The sequence below is a fragment of the Coccinella septempunctata genome, chromosome 5 (assembly GCF_907165205.1).
Source record: "Coccinella septempunctata chromosome 5, icCocSept1.1, whole genome shotgun sequence".
Taxonomy (NCBI): domain Eukaryota; kingdom Metazoa; phylum Arthropoda; class Insecta; order Coleoptera; family Coccinellidae; genus Coccinella; species Coccinella septempunctata.
Genome location: NC_058193.1, coordinates 37,749,566 through 37,766,355, shown reverse-complemented (window position 1 = coordinate 37,766,355; position 16,790 = coordinate 37,749,566). Strand labels below are relative to the sequence as shown.

The 16,790-nt window shown below is 37.1% G+C and overlaps 2 protein-coding genes across 5 annotated transcripts; one reads left to right on the top strand and one right to left on the bottom strand.

The window, feature by feature from the left end:
• Positions 1–1,255: 1,255 nt before the first annotated feature.
• LOC123313877 (coagulation factor VII) lies at positions 1,256–14,964 on the top strand. Of its 4 annotated transcripts, XM_044898963.1 has the most exons (7): positions 4,178–4,382; positions 4,543–5,137; positions 11,862–12,060; positions 12,765–12,978; positions 13,038–13,630; positions 13,698–14,224; positions 14,607–14,964. In XM_044898963.1, exons 3-7 carry the CDS (start codon positions 11,862–11,864, stop codon positions 14,805–14,807), a joined length of 1,734 nt encoding a protein of 577 aa, XP_044754898.1. In that variant the 5' UTR covers positions 4,178–4,382; positions 4,543–5,137; the 3' UTR covers positions 14,808–14,964. The 4 variants fall into 4 exon arrangements, with proteins under 4 accessions (XP_044754900.1, XP_044754901.1, XP_044754899.1 ...); XM_044898965.1 differs by lacking the exons at positions 4,178–4,382; positions 4,543–5,137 and adding an exon at positions 1,256–1,410; XM_044898966.1 differs by lacking the exons at positions 4,178–4,382; positions 4,543–5,137 and adding an exon at positions 1,587–1,608.
• A 128-nt stretch (positions 14,965–15,092) lies between these two features.
• On the bottom strand, positions 15,093–16,700 carry LOC123313334 (replication factor C subunit 2). Its single transcript, XM_044898180.1, has 7 exons — positions 16,531–16,700; positions 16,365–16,476; positions 16,105–16,313; positions 15,849–16,044; positions 15,496–15,705; positions 15,322–15,435; positions 15,093–15,271 (listed from the first exon to the last, which is right to left on the bottom strand). Exons 1-7 carry the CDS (start codon positions 16,641–16,643, stop codon positions 15,161–15,163), a joined length of 1,065 nt encoding a protein of 354 aa, XP_044754115.1. The 5' UTR covers positions 16,644–16,700; the 3' UTR covers positions 15,093–15,160.
• Between the last annotated feature and the right edge of the window lie 90 nt (positions 16,701–16,790).

The following is a 16,790-nucleotide window of genomic DNA, read 5'->3' as shown; positions in this document are numbered from 1 at the left end:
CAATCAATTTGTGAAATAATAATTCATTCAGTCCTAAAATAATTGATGAAAATCAAATATTCCCAATACGTTCAACCTTCATCTGATTTTAAACGAATATTTTCAGACATTTAGATATTTTTTATCTAATAATTGGGTACGAACATTTTCGAACCTTTTATAAGATTCGTTGTGATGTTTCATTATTCTCCGTAATGAAATCTACATAAAATGGATTAAATGAACGCGGAACTATGAAACAGGAGATGCGGCAATTTTTTATTTAGAACTCACAATAGGATTACACGTTGAACAATGCGAAGAACAAATTGGATTGTATGAAAAGGATCAACAATGCATTATTTAAAAAGCGTACTACATAAGGTTTCATAATATTCCTTTAGGGGAATGTTAACCTTGCTGTCGCAACATTTCCAGATTGAGGAACCAGACTGTCAAGGATTGTTCCCAAGAAAGAAGCTTCAATGAGAAGATCGCATTCTGTGCATCATCAAAGTATTGCAATATTTTGAAAAAATGCTCCTAATGATTGCATAGAATATAAAAAAAAAACTGGTACGATTTTGATGAAAAATTGTAAAAATAATAAACATAATATACTGAAATTAATCAAAAAATATTATTAGAGTTCCCACGTTGATATTGCCATAGAAATCTGTAAAAAGCTAAAGAGATTTTCCGCAACTTTCATTCCGTGATATCTTCTCCTAAAATTAATCAACCACAGATTGAGGAAATGATTATATTTCATCGAAAGTGACGGATATGATCGAAGATGATGACTTGGTGAACTGAAGACCAAGTCATATTTGATTTACTCGGATCATCAGCGTCCAAAGTGAACTTTCTCTGAAATTATGAATAGATACTTCTGTGTGATGACAGCCTTACCAATAAACACTTGTTTCTATTCTTTATTTCATATTACAATTAATTACTATTATCATTTCTAATATTTTGGGTTATTTTACCCTCTTCATTCTAATACTGAACTTGGGTTGATTTGATGCATCCTTCATCTTTAATTTTTGACCGGAGAAATAGCTCAATATTTTTTCAAAAAATCACACAAAAATGAATTATTGTTGTTAAGTGAATTCTCGATTTTTCATCGAAAATCACTTCGATATTATATCTTCTAAGCATTGAAGAAGAAACAAACTTATATGTATTTCATTTGGGGCAATTGAAATGCAACATTCACACGTGATCCTGTATCTAATGAGCACACATGTATAAAATATTTAGTTTTGTCCCAATTCCAGTGACCTCTGCTCATCTGTAAAAGGTGCCAAACTCATGCTTCAATGACATGCATTTTAACAATCAATTAATACAGTTACACATGTTTCACAGTGCTGTAATCATCGGTGTTTAAAATATAAAATCTGTTCTAGAGCATTCGAACAGGTATGAGGTTATAAATAGTATATATGTGGATGTTATATACAAAAACACAAATATTTTATTATATTCATTCCATATAACAAACTGATTTTCATATTTCGAGTTATTGTTCTCCCCTTAAAGGTTTTCTTCATACCTCAATCAATAAATTTTTTCATTATACCATAGAGAATAGAGGAAACGAGAAAACACTGATATAAGGTAAAAAAATAAACCATTGTGTACAATTAGTAGCATTTTTGTATTCATTTCTTTCAACGGGTATAATTACGCCTAGACGTTTTCTTCTTGAAATACACAATAATGTTCAAGATATTGTAGGTAAATATACGACTCATAATGAAGGGAGAATTCAATCAGAATTCTAGTAGCACATTTTCGGCGACAAAACTTAAAAAGGAACGATTTTTATAATCGAAATATGCCCTTCAATATTCGATGAATTTCTTCAAAATCGTCAAAGTCAATGATTAGTCAAGGCCACACTGCTGACACAAATGTTTCCAGGAGCATCCACCATTTTTTGACTACAATATTCAAAGCATCCGCCATTCCCCACATCCAGAGCATTCACCATTTCTCGAAATCCATCTCACTCCCAGTCGGAGCATTCACCATTTTCATTCCTCAATTCTCCTTGAATCGTCACAGAGTCCTTCTTATTTAATACTTCTCTTGCATAAACCTCTCACTGCTTAAGCTCAGAATGTTTAGATCTATTTTAGTAATGTGAAACAGGATTCTGTACTTATTGCGGTAGGTATGGGTACTGCAGCTTCTCCACAAAAAACTCGGGTTCGAGACTTGTCTGGTTCGTTTTTTTCTTCACATTCTAATAAGAAATAGGTTTGAATTGCAGTGTCTCGGAAATTTGTCGAGAAATGTGTTGAGTGTCAAGTGTCGAGTGTCTAGTGTCAAGTGACGAGTGTGTGGCGTGTCTGTGTGTGTGAGAGGGATTTGTGGGGTGTGTGTGCGTGTGTGTGTGCGTGTGTGTGTGTGTGTGTGGGTGGGTGGGGTGTGTCTGTGAGCGTGTGTGTGTGTGTGTGTGTGTGTGTGTGTGTGTGTGTGTGTGTGTGTGTGTGTGTGTGTATACGTGCGTGAGTGCGCGTGGGTGTGCGTGTGTGTTTGTGTGTGTGTGTGTGTGTGTGTGTGTATACGTGCGTGTGTGTGTGTGTGTGTGTGTGTGTGTGTGTGTGTGTGTGTGTGTGTGTGTGTGTGTGTGTGTGTGTGTGTGTGTGTGTGTGTGTGCTGGGTGCAGGATGTGTGTTTCGAGTGTCGAGTGTCGTGTTTCGTATGTCGAGTGTCGAGTGTTGAGTGTTGAGTGTCAAGTGTCGAGTGTCGAGTGTCGAGTGTCAAGTGTCAAGTGTCGAGTGTCAAGTGTCGAGTGTCAAGTGTCGAGTGTCAAGTGTCGAGTGTCGAGTGTCAAGTGTCGAGTGTCGAGTGTCGAGTGTCGAGTGTCAAGTGTCAAGTGTCGAGTGTCGAGTGTCAAGTGTCGAGTGTCAAGTGTCGAGTGTTGAGTGTCAAGTGTCGAGTGTCGAGTGTCAAGTGTCGAGTGTCAAGTGTCAAGTGTCAAGTGTCGAGTGTCGAGTGTCGAGTGTCAAGTGTCAAGTGTCGAGTGTCAAGTGTCGAGTGTCGAGTGTCCAGTGTCGAGTGTCGAGTGTCAAGTGTCGAGTGTCAAGTGTCGAGTGTCGAGTGTCGAGTGTCAAGTGTCGAGTGTCGAGTGTCAAGTGTCGAGTGTCGAGTATCGAGTGTCGAGTGTCGAGTGTCAAGTGTCGAGTGTCGAGTGTCAAGTGTCAAGTGTCGAGTGTCGAGTGTCAAGTGTCGAGTGTCGAGTGTCAAGTGTCGAGTGTCAAGTGTCGAGTGTCGAGTGTCAAGTGTCGAGTGTCGAGTGTCAAGTGTCAAGTGTCGAGTGTCGAGTGTCAAGTGTCGAGTGTCAAGTGTCGAGTGTCGAGTGTCAAGTGTCGAGTGTCGAGTGTCAAGTGTCGAGTGTCGAGTGTCAAGTGTCGAGTGTCGAGTGTCAAGTGTCAAGTGTCGAGTGTCGAGTGTCAAGTGTCGAGTGTCGAGTGTCGAGTGTCAAGTGTCGAGTGTCAAGTGTCGAGTGTCGAGTATCGAGTGTCGAGTGTCGAGTGTCAAGTGTCGAGTGTCGAGTGTCGAGTGTCAAGTGTCGAGTGTCGAGTGTCGAGTGTCGAGTGTCGAGTGTCGAGTGTCAAGTGTCGAGTGTCGAGTGTCAAGTGTCGAGTGTCGAGTGTCGAGTGTCGAGTGTCTAGTGTCGAGTGTCTAGTGTCAAGTGACGAGTGTGTGGCGTGTCTGTGTGTGTGCGTGCGTGTGTGTGCGTGTGTGTGTGTGTGTGAGTGTGTGTGTGGTTGGGTGGGGTGTGTCTGTGAGCGTGTGCGTGTGTGTGTGTGTGTGTGTGTGTATACGTGCGTGCGTGAGTGTGCGTGGGTTTGCGTGAGTGCGCGTGGGTGTGCGTGTGTGTGTTTGTGTGCTTGTGTGTGTGTGTGTATGCGTGTGTGTGCGTGTGCGTGTGCGTGTGCGTGTGCGTGTGCGTGTGTGTGTGTGTGTGAGGGATTTGTGGGGGTGTGTGTGTGTGTGTGTGTGTGTGTGTGTGTGTGTGTGTGTGTGTGTGTGTGTGTGTGTGTGTGTGTGTGTGTGTGTTGGGTGCAGGATGTGTGTTTCGAGTGTCGAGTGTCGAGTGTTGAGTGTCAAGTGTCGAGTGTCGAGTGTCGAGTGTCGAGTGTCGAGTGTCGAGTGTCGAGTGTCGAGTGTCTAGTGTCGAGTGACGAGTGATGAGCACACATGTATAAAATATTTAGTTTTGTCCCAATTCTAGTGACCACTGCTCATCTGTAAAAGGTGCCAAACTCATTCTTCAATGACATGCATTTTAACAATCAATTAATACAGTTACACATGTTTCACAGTGCTGTAATCATCAGTGTCCAAAATATAAAATCTGTTCTAGAGCATTCGAACAGGTATGAGGTTATAAATAGTATATATGTGGATGTTATATACAAAAACACAAATATTTTATTATATTCATTCCATATAACAAACTGATTTTCATATTTCAAGTTATTGTTCTCCCCTTAAAGGTTTTCTTCATATCTCAATTAATAAATTTTTTCATTATAGCATAGAGAGAATGAATTCTAGGTTTGAATTGCAGTGTCTCGGAAATTTGGAAGGATCTATGTAGGTAATGAATTTTTGTAGAAATTTTACAAAATTTCAAGAGGTTCATAATTTATTTTCGTGTTGGATTCCAAAGATTCATGCACTGGAAATAATGAACCAGATCCGTTGTATCAAACCACAACCCCTTCAACGGTCGTTTCTTCATGCTTCCCTGCATTCGACCCATCTTTTTTTGCACCTGCTTCGAATCTTAGTTGAAAGGTCAGGAGTTTCTTCAACCCATCCAATTCTACGAAGGCCGCTGGTAGAAAAACGTCAATCGGATCTGGATACAAGCTCGCGCGCCCATCAGAGAAGATCAGATTGACCAAAAGGTAGACCACTGCAGTTCCAGGTGGGGAATGCCTAGACGTGTACCCAAGAAATGGTGTCAAGAAACGGACAACTCTTAATACCAAGTGAAAGAAAACATTCGCGCGCCCGCGACTGTACCATTCAATACTGACTATAGGTAGATATCCAGTGACAATGTGCTAAGTGCTTTAATTTGTTAACAATGTGAAGATATCGTCGTTTTCATCAAGCGAAAAAGGTGAGTTTCCAAAAGAGAGATAACATCATTCGTGAAACCCATCAGTTTGAATTCGAGAAAAAATTGTTTTCGGCATTATTTCATCTCAAAATTATCAGAGAACTTGCTCGAATACAAGACAGATAAGGAACTCAATCCTAATCTGTGGCATTGAAGTTTTTGATCATATAAAAGCTCCGATATCAAACCTTACTCAACCGACAAATGTTGTTCCACTGATTTACCACAAGGGGAAATTATTTAGCTCAAAAGGAACTGAGTAGGAATTGTTATTCTGCACCCCAATCTTCATTAATTGTTGCTCTCTGTTAAAATAATCGAAAGTGCAGGGGATATACCACAGATAACAGAGTGAAATACTCTCTCAACTGGTCATGGACCCAGACGAATGCTTTTCGTGGAGTTACTTCGAATCACAGATTACAGAGAATGTCATCTGTGCTTCAAATCTTGAAACCTTCATCCCTTAGAGTAGTTCAATGGCAAATAAGCGATATGTTGAACATTAAACTCAAACAAAAACCGAACCAATTTTACATTTGATAGATTAGTGTTATTATTGAATGGCAAAACGTTGTATGCGGCTTAAATCGAAGTATTCTGAGATGAAAAGGGAATATAAGGATGAGTGTCTATTAAAATGAATGGAGTTATATCGACACTTTCATCTTGACCGGCTATTAAGTCCATTCTTAATAGGATATCATTTGACACACTTTACAAACATCGATTATTCAGTTATGTATGACAGAGGTGAAAAGGCTTCTTGTTTTACCACAGAACAGATAACGTAGTATTAGAAACTATATTCTGGTATGTAAGATATCGACGAATTTTGTTGAGTTTATCGTGTGACACGAAGAACACAAAAAAATTGTAATATTTTCGCAATATACAAATGTCAAAACGTGGAAATTCTTCGTTATGGGCAAACAGAATAGAGAATTATATTAATTTCAGTCGTTAAGTTCTTCGGTTCAAAAATAATGAACCCTTGTTCAAATTTTGCATTCATTACAGAAGTAATGAATGCAAAATAGTAAGAATACAAGAATGTATTCTTCTATGTTTTAACAAGTTTTGATGCTTTCATTCTTTGCATTGTTAACTCAAATTGCGCTAAAAATATTGAAATTCGCACATTTCAACTCTTGTACTGGATAGATTCGCCATTAGAAATGACCTTTCTAATTATCTATCGATAATATTTTAATGATTCCCGAACGGAATTGAATAAAATTTTTATTGTTAGTGAGTATTTATGACAGTGATTTGTATTGACAACGTTTTTGGTGAATTTTCAACATGCCTTCGCCAGTTTTTTCGTCCAAACCACCTTCTGCTAAAGAGGAAAATAAAGTTGATTATTATTTGGAAGTTTTATTTTCGGATTTAACGATAGAATCACCTGTAAGTTAGTATTTGAGTTGCTCGACTATCACTGGATATAACCAAGAGAACATTTTTTGATAATAATTTTTCTTGAGTTAGGCAACGAATCATCAATCTGAGATTGTATATTCGACTAGGTACTAATAGTAATCAATTTTCAATCTTACCACGGTCAACTTTCTTAACGAGAATTATCAAATTATAAATTCACACACCCCACCACCATTCTCAAACAGTTCTTATTTCAAACCATTTCATTCCGAACAAGTTTGTTAGGGAAGTTAGAAAAGGAGATGCGTCTAGAAATTGAAAATTCAGAATCTAAAATTATTGACTCTGTAGGTATTCAATCAAAATCAAATACATGTTCTTCTTTCTTCGAGTTCTTGAATTCTAATTTCCCTCAGGCATTTTGTGAATTTTCTATGTGTAATCTCACCTGTTTGATCGTTTACGCAGTCATTAATTACCGATGTTATCTAAATACCTTAGGGACCCTACGACTTTCTGGAATTGAAACAATTAGAAGTAGATTGGGTAAGTTGGTACATCAACTTTTTCATCAATTTCGAAATATATATTAGGGATTCCTAAAAACTGCATATTTTTGAATCCTTATGATTCAATCCACCTGATCATATTGGAGTTGTACAGTGTTTACATAATTCCCTAATTACAAATACCCATATTCGGAACTTTTTTCATAACTTAAACGTCACGTAGATACAACTTATTTTGTCACGCCCATTATATAACAACCATTAAAAATCGCTGATCCGAGAAGTTCCTGAGGTCAATTGAAAATGGACCCCTTCAAAAGTACGTGACAAAGTATCCCCAGAAGATATTACGAAGCTAGATTTCAAAATAGGACAATTTGTGACGAATCGATGAAATTTTTTTTCCAAACTGTCACTTTCTTGTTTTTTGAAAGCAACTTCGCGCGCTAGCTAGTTCTCCATTATTTATTTTCAGATCCAATACTTGTCTCATAAAGTTCTTGGAGAACCTTTTCAAATCTTCAAAACCTCACTGCAAAACACAAACCATCCAGTATATTGAAGTAGCTGATTCGATTTGAGATGAAACCAATAACAATAATCACTCGTACTTTCTAAAGAATGATTCTGTGATCTAGATTTCAGATATTGTTCGGATTTAACAGACTGTAGGTACGTAAAATGTTACGTCCGTAACTATTTTGTATTCGTATCCGAAAGGTGCATTATTATTGTCGTAATTTATGCGTCAAAAGATCAGGTTAATGTTGTTCGTGACGAGGAAGTTGATTGCGATTGTACCTACAATACATTGACGACCGAAATCTCAGACCAAGCCCCTTTCTTTGAATGAAAAATGGCCTTGGACTTCCAAATATCCATAAAAAAATTCGGATACCTTTCAAAATTTCAACTTCTCTTGAATGATTTCTGTAATACCTTATAGAAATTATATTGACTGATTATTGATTTAGACCAGCTGGAAACCATGAAACGAAGAATTGAGAGAAATAAATTTGCGTCTGAATAATACATAAATAACTTCCGTTTGTTGCATTTCGCCAATTAGGATACTACTTAAACTGGCATAAACTATAATTTCCCATCCACATAATTAGGTCTCAGAGCAATAATAAGTTTCTCTAATTTTTCCATGGCAATTTTAACTGCTTCAGTTTACAAAAGGCTCCTCTGATTAAGAATGAGATTTGCGGAAAAACTCCCAGCTATTTATTGACAGTAAACAGAATAGGTAGTAAAGAGTTGAATGTTTCTCTCATGAACGCTATTCACAACAAACTGAAACGATGATGAAAAAGTGTCACTGTTAGATCCCAATTGGATGAACCATAAGCAAAAAATACCTATACGTTCAACAAATTAATTCTATTGCAGAAAATATTGATATAATCACTTCTGTGAGACTGAGAGAGAAAATGATACAAATGCGTTTCAGTTCCTCAACTAATCACCTCAGAAAATCAAGTTTATTATGAATCAATATATCTGTATCAAAAATTCTACAGTAAATCCTTGTAAAATATCGGTTTTAACGGTAATTACAAGTAATGACGTTAGAATTTGCAGTTAGCTACATTTGTTCGATACACTCACATCCACATAAATATGATTGAGAAATAATTTCATTTATTCAATACTCCTATATGAGTATTGCATAAGCAGAAACGGTATTTTTCAGGCAGTGAAGCTAACTTATAGTCTTTGAAGGTCTATAAGGTTCATAAGATAACGATTGAAAAAATCTGAATAGGAGTTTTAACTGTATCTATCGCCTGTAATTTTTTAATTTTCAATATGTCTCGGACTGATTGAGAAAGTTTGCTAAGGATCAATAGAAGGCTAAAAAAATTCAGTTATTTCTTCAAATACTTAATGTTTCACTACAGAGCAAAGTTATAGGTACAATTACTTTATATCTGTCATCTACGTATTGAAATCCATTCAGCTTGGGTGATATATTATGATTTCGCTTTTCATTCACTCTCGAGAAACTGTTTTCTAAGAGAAACTAGGAAACCGCATTTCTTCTTCCTCATCTCAATTATTTATCTATAATGAATAATCTTGAATTCGACTTATTCCAATGTTGAGCTCTTTTCTAAGTATAACAATCTCTCTTAGAAATTCAATCAAGCTTTCATTCGATAGAAATGTGATAAAGACGATTCGCAATTCTGAAACACTCTTAATCTCTTCAACAGAAATAAGAGTTATCAAAAATTCGTTCCTCACTTTCCCAAATGACAAGGTTATCTTGTTTGTCCCTGTTCATTCCTCTTACTGACTTAGCGATTAACACAGGTGCAAAATGCGGAAAGGTTAACCAGACTGATAGATATAAAGGGGATAAGAGAGTTGAAATTATTCAATATTCTACGTTCATTTTCAAAGAAAAATACTATTTCTATTGGTATTTTGGATATATGTACCTAAGGTAGTCGTGGAAATCAGAAATGGACTTAGAACATTGAAAAAATACTGTTAAGGATAAGATAGTCCAAGAGATATTAATCGGTGTAGAAGAGTTGGAGTATTATGAAGGTATACCTACCAATAAATGCGATCTCAAATCTCGATCATCTGCAGTGAATTAATTTCAATCTCGGAGAAAGGAATTCAGAGTGGAATGAAGGTTAGTGCCGTACCTTTTCGCAGTTCTCAACAATGGAAGAATATTTCCTTCTTTGAACTTTGGGTGTAAGAGATGTGAAGGTCGTATATTGCTGCATTTTACACTTGACGTCTGTCTATATCTCGCTTCTGGAAATAGTTTCGAGTGACATTAAAATAAGAACACGTAGTATGATCGAGAGATTTCAATGATTTTTGGTAAAAAATGATTATAAGGTCATGTTAAGTGTTTTCATACAAATCTATTCCCTAATTATGAAAAAACCATATGATTCGAAATATATTTCAATAATAAGAGTAATTAGGACTATGAGAAGTCAATTCTTGATATAAAACAAACAAACACTTCCAGTAGGAGCGTATAACTGTGCCCATACCCGTCCATATCAGATGGTGTTTCTCGCTTCGCCCATCGTTGAAGTCTCCCGATGCTTATCCGCTCAATTGTCTTGTCCGTTATATTTACTGAATGAAATTTGTAGCACATTGGAAATAGGATTATATTGCGGACTAGTTTCGATCCGCGTCGGCTGAGACCCAGTGACATCGTCTAGAAGGATTTGAATTGTTCTTTTTCGACGAGTCGGTGACCTAGAATAGGATATTCGTCGTTCAAACTCGAAAAAATGGACAATATTCAAGCACGTGAAGATAGTTCGCAGACGGGTGTGTATTTGGAGAGTTTTTCAAAAATTTCAATGGTTTTCATCCGGTGCATACGTGCTTATCCCATCTTTTTGGGAATTTTTTGATGGTCAAATTTCTACAAAGAAAATTTCTCCCAGAAAAATTGTAGATCTAAATGTAATATACATGTTCTAAAAGAGCAGCTTTTCTAGTATTAAATTTGAGAATTTCAACCATCTCGGCACTGCCTTTCGGTCTTGAGGAAGTTTCAACTGACCTCTTCTTTTTGGGAATATTTCGAAGATCAACTTTCGAGTCGATTATTTTCCAGGAAAATTATAGTAGATCTAAACGTGATATATATTCTGAAAGAGAAACTCTTCTAGTAATAAATCTGAGGATTTCATCTGTTTCGACACAACCGTTCGGTCTTGAGGAAGTTTTAACTGAACCCAACTTTTTGGGACTTTTTGGACGGTCAACTTGCGAGTAGCTTTTCTTCCAGGAAAATCATCGTAGATCTAAACGTGATACGTATTCTGAAAGAGCAACTCTTCTAGTAATAAATCTGAGAATTTCATCCATTTCGACACAAGCGTTCGATCTTGAGGAAGTTTTAACTGAATCTAACTAGTGATCCCTTTTAATTGTTGAACAGTGTATTTTGTTTCGCGATTCAATTATTTTTACAGATAGATCTTTTCGATTAATATTCGATAGTTGATTGCATCCAATTGACTCCATTCTCATCCGGCAAAAATAAACAATAGGAAGATCCACATTGTTCGTCGAGTTATAATGGATCGTTGAAATTTCCAGACAATCGAAGACCCACGTGAAGAACAAATAGTGAGAGATTGGCACGGTATATAATGTGTTCTGAAGTAGTACTTACATTGTGCTTTTATGCCATTCTTCAACACATTGCGCCGAGATGACAGATTCAGGAGATTCAAGTAGAACAAGAATGATTCTACGAGGAATACTTTGATGATTCTGGTTTTTCCTCTCAGTTCTTAAAAAGAACAAAATTAACAACCATTTCCGATACAAAATATCCAGAAAAATTGCACACAATTATTGCATTCATTTATTCCATTCAAGGAACAGGTAATGGCATTAATTTGATGATGAATTTCCTTTGCGGTTACGCGAATTGAAAATTTGTATCTGCGAGTGGGACTTATAGTTGCACATATCATGATTCATGGCTTTGTACGTTGTAGGATGAGATTTCTGCAATTTTCAGTCCATTTTCAGATCTAATGTAGGTCTAGGGTTATTGCAATTCATGATTTACATTATTCAGATTTTCAAGGTAGCCTCATACTATATAAGGCTGCTTCTTCAATGAAACTTGAAGATGAGCAAAGATCATAATGAGCAAAGCTACAGGATTTATTCAATTTTGTTTCTTACAACCGTTGCTGTAAATCACAAAAAATCGCCAAAAAACTTTTTTGCTGTTCCACATCATATGCTGCTTAGTTTAGTTATAAGAAAATCCAAAAATATCTCATGAAGTTAACAATCATTTCGCTTTCTCTTCGCAGATGTCATCATTAAGTTCGATAAGCAGCGACAGCACCAGGAACTTCAAGAGGGCCCATAGACGGTCGATGCTATCCTCAACAGGATCAGACATACAGTTCACCAGAAAAAAGCTCACCCATCAGTACAAATTAGGATGTATCATCATAGCCATTTTTCTCGTTTTGCTACTTTTCGCAGCAGGTGCAGTTTACGTCGGTTGTAAGTAGCGAAAATTTAGATTATTATCGCATTCGAGATTCTTCGACAAAAATTACTCGGTCTAAAGATGAAGTTAGGAACGATGAGTCTAATAGTTTTACCCATGACATGCTCGCTTGGCATAGATAACTTTCTAACTAATTATTACATCATTAGCAAGATCATCCACGAGTATATTGAATTAAAAATAGAGTAACGAAGCCTTTCATTAAAGGTGAGCTAAATATAACGACTTTTTTCATTTCAAATCATTAAAAAATTTAGGTAGGCATATAGTTTTGTACAGGGCCTATACAATATATAATACCGATGCAAGAAAATATTTCCATCACAGGCACGTTTTCGGTCTTATCTTATACACTCATCAGTGTATAAGATAAGTTTCTCACAACATAAAACCTTTTCTTTGCACTTATGGACAAAGCGTGGTTTTTCCCTTATTTTTTCTCAGACAATTATGCTTCAATACATCTCCAGAGGGTTTTTTCAAAATGTAGTGATGCACAGGGTCAGTCAGTAACTTTAGAAGTTGTGTCCAGCTGGATGACATTGTTGATTGTAAAAATACGACAGACACAGAGTTGAAAGTTAGCCAAGCTGGTGTTTATTAAATATAGAGAGGCCTTTTTGTGCTTTTACTCATTGAATACATTGGAGTGCTATGATGAAACCTATCGGAATTTTCATAATTGTGAATGTTTCAGTCAGCTACTATGCAGAACAATTTCCTGGACCACTGATATACCGGGGAACTTTCAAAATAACCGATGGGGACGTTTATACGAATGAATTAGCAGATACTAGCAGTAGAAAGTTCAAAGTGAGATCGAGGGATTACAGAGAAAGATTGAACCTTTTGTACAGGAGGAGTCCGATCAAACATGGCTTTGGAGGGACTGAAATATTGGCCCTAGATGGGTGAGTTGCAATGTAATTAAAATCATGAAATAATTCCATGAAAAACTGAACATTTTCAGTGTAGAAAACCAAGATTTAGTGATCCACTTCACGATAAACGTGGACCCGATGTACATCAAAGCTGTGGACGAAGAACTTCTGGAAAATATCATCCTCGACGACATCAGACACGGCGAAAGTATCATCTTCAAAGACCTAAAGATCGAGGAGAACAGCGTCAACATAATGCCGAACAACGACATATCCCAGCCATCGTCCCCATCTACGGTCATGTTGGTAGAAACCACCACCCAGATGCCAAGATTGCCGAAAGAATGCGTGCCAATAGACTTGCCATATTGCTCGAAGATGAGCTACAAGACCACGTCCTATCCTAACATTTTCGACCACGAAAACCTGAAAGACGTGGAGGAGAATTTGATACCGTTCAGGGAGCTGATAGACGCTGAGTGTTACAACCACACCTATCAGTTTGTCTGTAACGTTTTACAGCCCTACTGCTTGAAGGCTGATGTCAACGTGCTCCCTTGCAGGAGTTTCTGCAGATATTTCATGGCGGGATGTGGTGATAGGCTTCCCGAAAAATTGAGGCAGAAACTGGATTGCAACAATTTCTTGGAGTACGAAGGAGAAAACTGTCTGATTGAGCCAGGTAACTTGTGATTTCTTAACCATCTGCTCAGTTTTGGTCAAAAATTCTTCCCTCATTCCTCTTTCAGACTGTGGTGTTCAGAAGCTCCGAAGCACCCAAATCTTCACCAAAACGGCCAACATAGGGGACTGGCCGTGGCACGTAGCCCTCCTGAAGAACAACGTGCACATTTGCGATGGCACCCTTATATCCCCAAGTTGGATAGCAACCACTTCCTCCTGTTTTCAAGGTCAACCGAAGGCGGAATGGATGGCCAAACTGGGATCTGTCCGTCTGTCCTTAACGCATCCCTCTGAAGTCGAAAGAAGGGTGATAGGAATGGTGAAATCCCCAGTAGAGGGTAGCACCATCGCCCTAGTGAAGCTGGATCAGCCTATCATGATCACCGAGAATATAAGGCCCATCTGCCTTCCTCAAAGAGAGGTGGACATGTCCGAGACATGCGAATGCAATACTGTAGGGTGGTCCAGGGATACTGAACAGTTGAAGAGGATTCAAGTTAGGGTCACTTCGATGAAGAAATGTGAAAATATCAGCATAGCTAATCTGAACAGTATTTGCGCAGAGGTTGCTTATGGCCAAGAGAATTGTCATGTGAGTTTTTAAATCAACTCTTACATTAGAATAAGTAGGTATACCCTTAAAGTTTTCACCTACCAATCTCCAGCAAGCCCTCAAATACTAAAATTCGGAAATACTGTCTGTATACTTGAAATTCTAGCTGATAAAAACACCCTCAACATTTTGAGTGTCCCCTTTTTTTACTCAAAATAATTCAATATCATCATCTCAATCATTTTTATCGTCTTTGCTTCAAATATTCTACTTGGTTTGATCAAACTGTCCATTTAGAGAAGGGAATTGTATTTGGTCCTTCGAGCTGGATGCATGGGAAAATCGATCTCTTCCAGAACCTTGAGAAGATTTATTGAAGGACCACATCAGTGGCAGAAACATGATGATTTGATAATTACAGGAGGAAGAATTCGCAGGCAGCCCAGTGATGTGCATAAACCCCTCCACGTCGACTTGGAGCATAGTTGGCGTAACGAATTGGAGGATAGCGTGCTCAAGGAACGGAATGGTTCGACCCAGAATGTATGACAAGATTTCGTCGAATATTAACTGGATCCACGAAACCCTTAATTCGGACGAATACAGAAATGAGGATGTATGAATGGATAGGAAGTTGTGAAAAATTTCACTTGTGTGAACATAATGACTGTTTTTTATTTTTGTACATAAATTATTTTACATAAAGTTTTATTTTATTATTGTTATAAGATCGTACGAACAGTTAATCACTGGTTACCAAAATATATTGAGATTAATTCAATTTTTTACTACCCTTTTACATCGTCGCACCATTAGAAGAAGTCATTTAGTAATTACGAATTATGTTCATTGCGAACACGACTTCAGCCTTGCATGATATCAGGATTAAAAATAAAAAACTGCATTTATAAAAAATATATCATATTAATCTCAAAAAACACCAGCAACAAAATAATATCACTCAGATATTGATATTCATTCGATTTGTTGACTTTTGGCTGCAGAACACAACCTGGCCAGTAAACCTGACATTTGGATCAAACTACATAACCCGTCTGCAATTCTCATGTGAGTAACGCCAATCTCCTGAAAGAATACGGATTTATTGATGTTCGAACTCAGGTTTAATTACACACTTTTATAAACGATAACTTGAGAGCTTCTTCCATGTCCATAGTCTTTGTTACTTTGAATATATTTTTTATTATATCTTCTGCTGCATAACCTAAATTCCACAGATGCTCAATAACCTAAAAAACATGACAAATGACCAACATAACCTAAAACACATACCAGGAACATGGTCATACCTTGTAAGCCCGTCTAAGATCCCCTGCCATACAACTTTTGAGCATGTCTTTGATTAGCATTGGGTGTGGTTCATCGCAAACTTTGAATACATTCTGAGAATTTACTATTTCAAAACCGTTATGTGTTGACTGAAGATTGTTCAAGGCTTGCCTCATATCACCTTGAGCTGTGAATACTATAGCTTCTAGACCATCTTCTGTGTAATTAACCTTGGATAAATTAATTTCAGTTAATCGTTTATAGCATTCAAGTGGACCCTTTTCCACATTGAATTTCTCAAAATTCCAACAGCCTCTGATGGTTTCCCAACATGACCTCATTCATGGTATAGGATGAAATATGAATTACTTACATTCTCTTTTTGGCAAATTTGTAGGGTCCTGGCAAGTACTTGAGCATCAGATAGTTTCGAATATCTCAGTACAGCACATCTGGACTGAATGGGTTCTATAACTTTTTCACTATAATTACAGGCTAGAGCGAATCTTGTTGTATTGCTATATATCTCCATTGTACGCCTCAAAGCTTGCTGAGCTCCATCAGTCATACTAGTAAAAAAAAGGAGAACATTTATATTTTGAATCTAATGAGAAAAACTGTAAACCTACCTATCTACTTCATCTAGAATGATAATTTTGTGCCTTCCAGGAGGAAGAGTTACTTTTTGCTGTGCAAACATCTTGACTTTATTTCTTATAATATCGATGCCTCTATCATTTGATGCATTCAATTCCAGAACTGCATCTTTAAATGAAGATCCTAATAGAATTTTGGCCAAACATAAAATGGTTGTAGTTTTACCAACACCAGGTGGGCCCTACAAACAAGACCTCAGTAGAAATTCTTTTACAAGTCTAAACAAACACACAGCAACAATGATGTTTGGAACATTTCCTTTTCTGGCAAATATAGAAAGTCTCTGGATTGTATCTTCATTTCCTACAATTTCTTCGAATTTTTGGGGTCTATACTTTTCTATCCTGAAAAATGTTTGTTAATCACATTTATTCATTAGATGGTCATGGTATTTATACCAAGGTACATTATTGCTCTTTTTTACATTACTATCAGAGTTTGAACTTGTACCGGGTTGAGTATCAGTTATAATAACGTCCATTTCGACCATTTCTACATCAGTTTCAGACATTTTTCCTTTAATTCAACGACAATTCCTGAGGAGAAAATGTTTTTATTGGAATTAAAAATAAAAATTAAACGCACAAGGGTTATAATTCGCGGGAAATAATTTGATTTTTAGTTCAATAATCTGATACGAACGAACTACCAAAGAGTT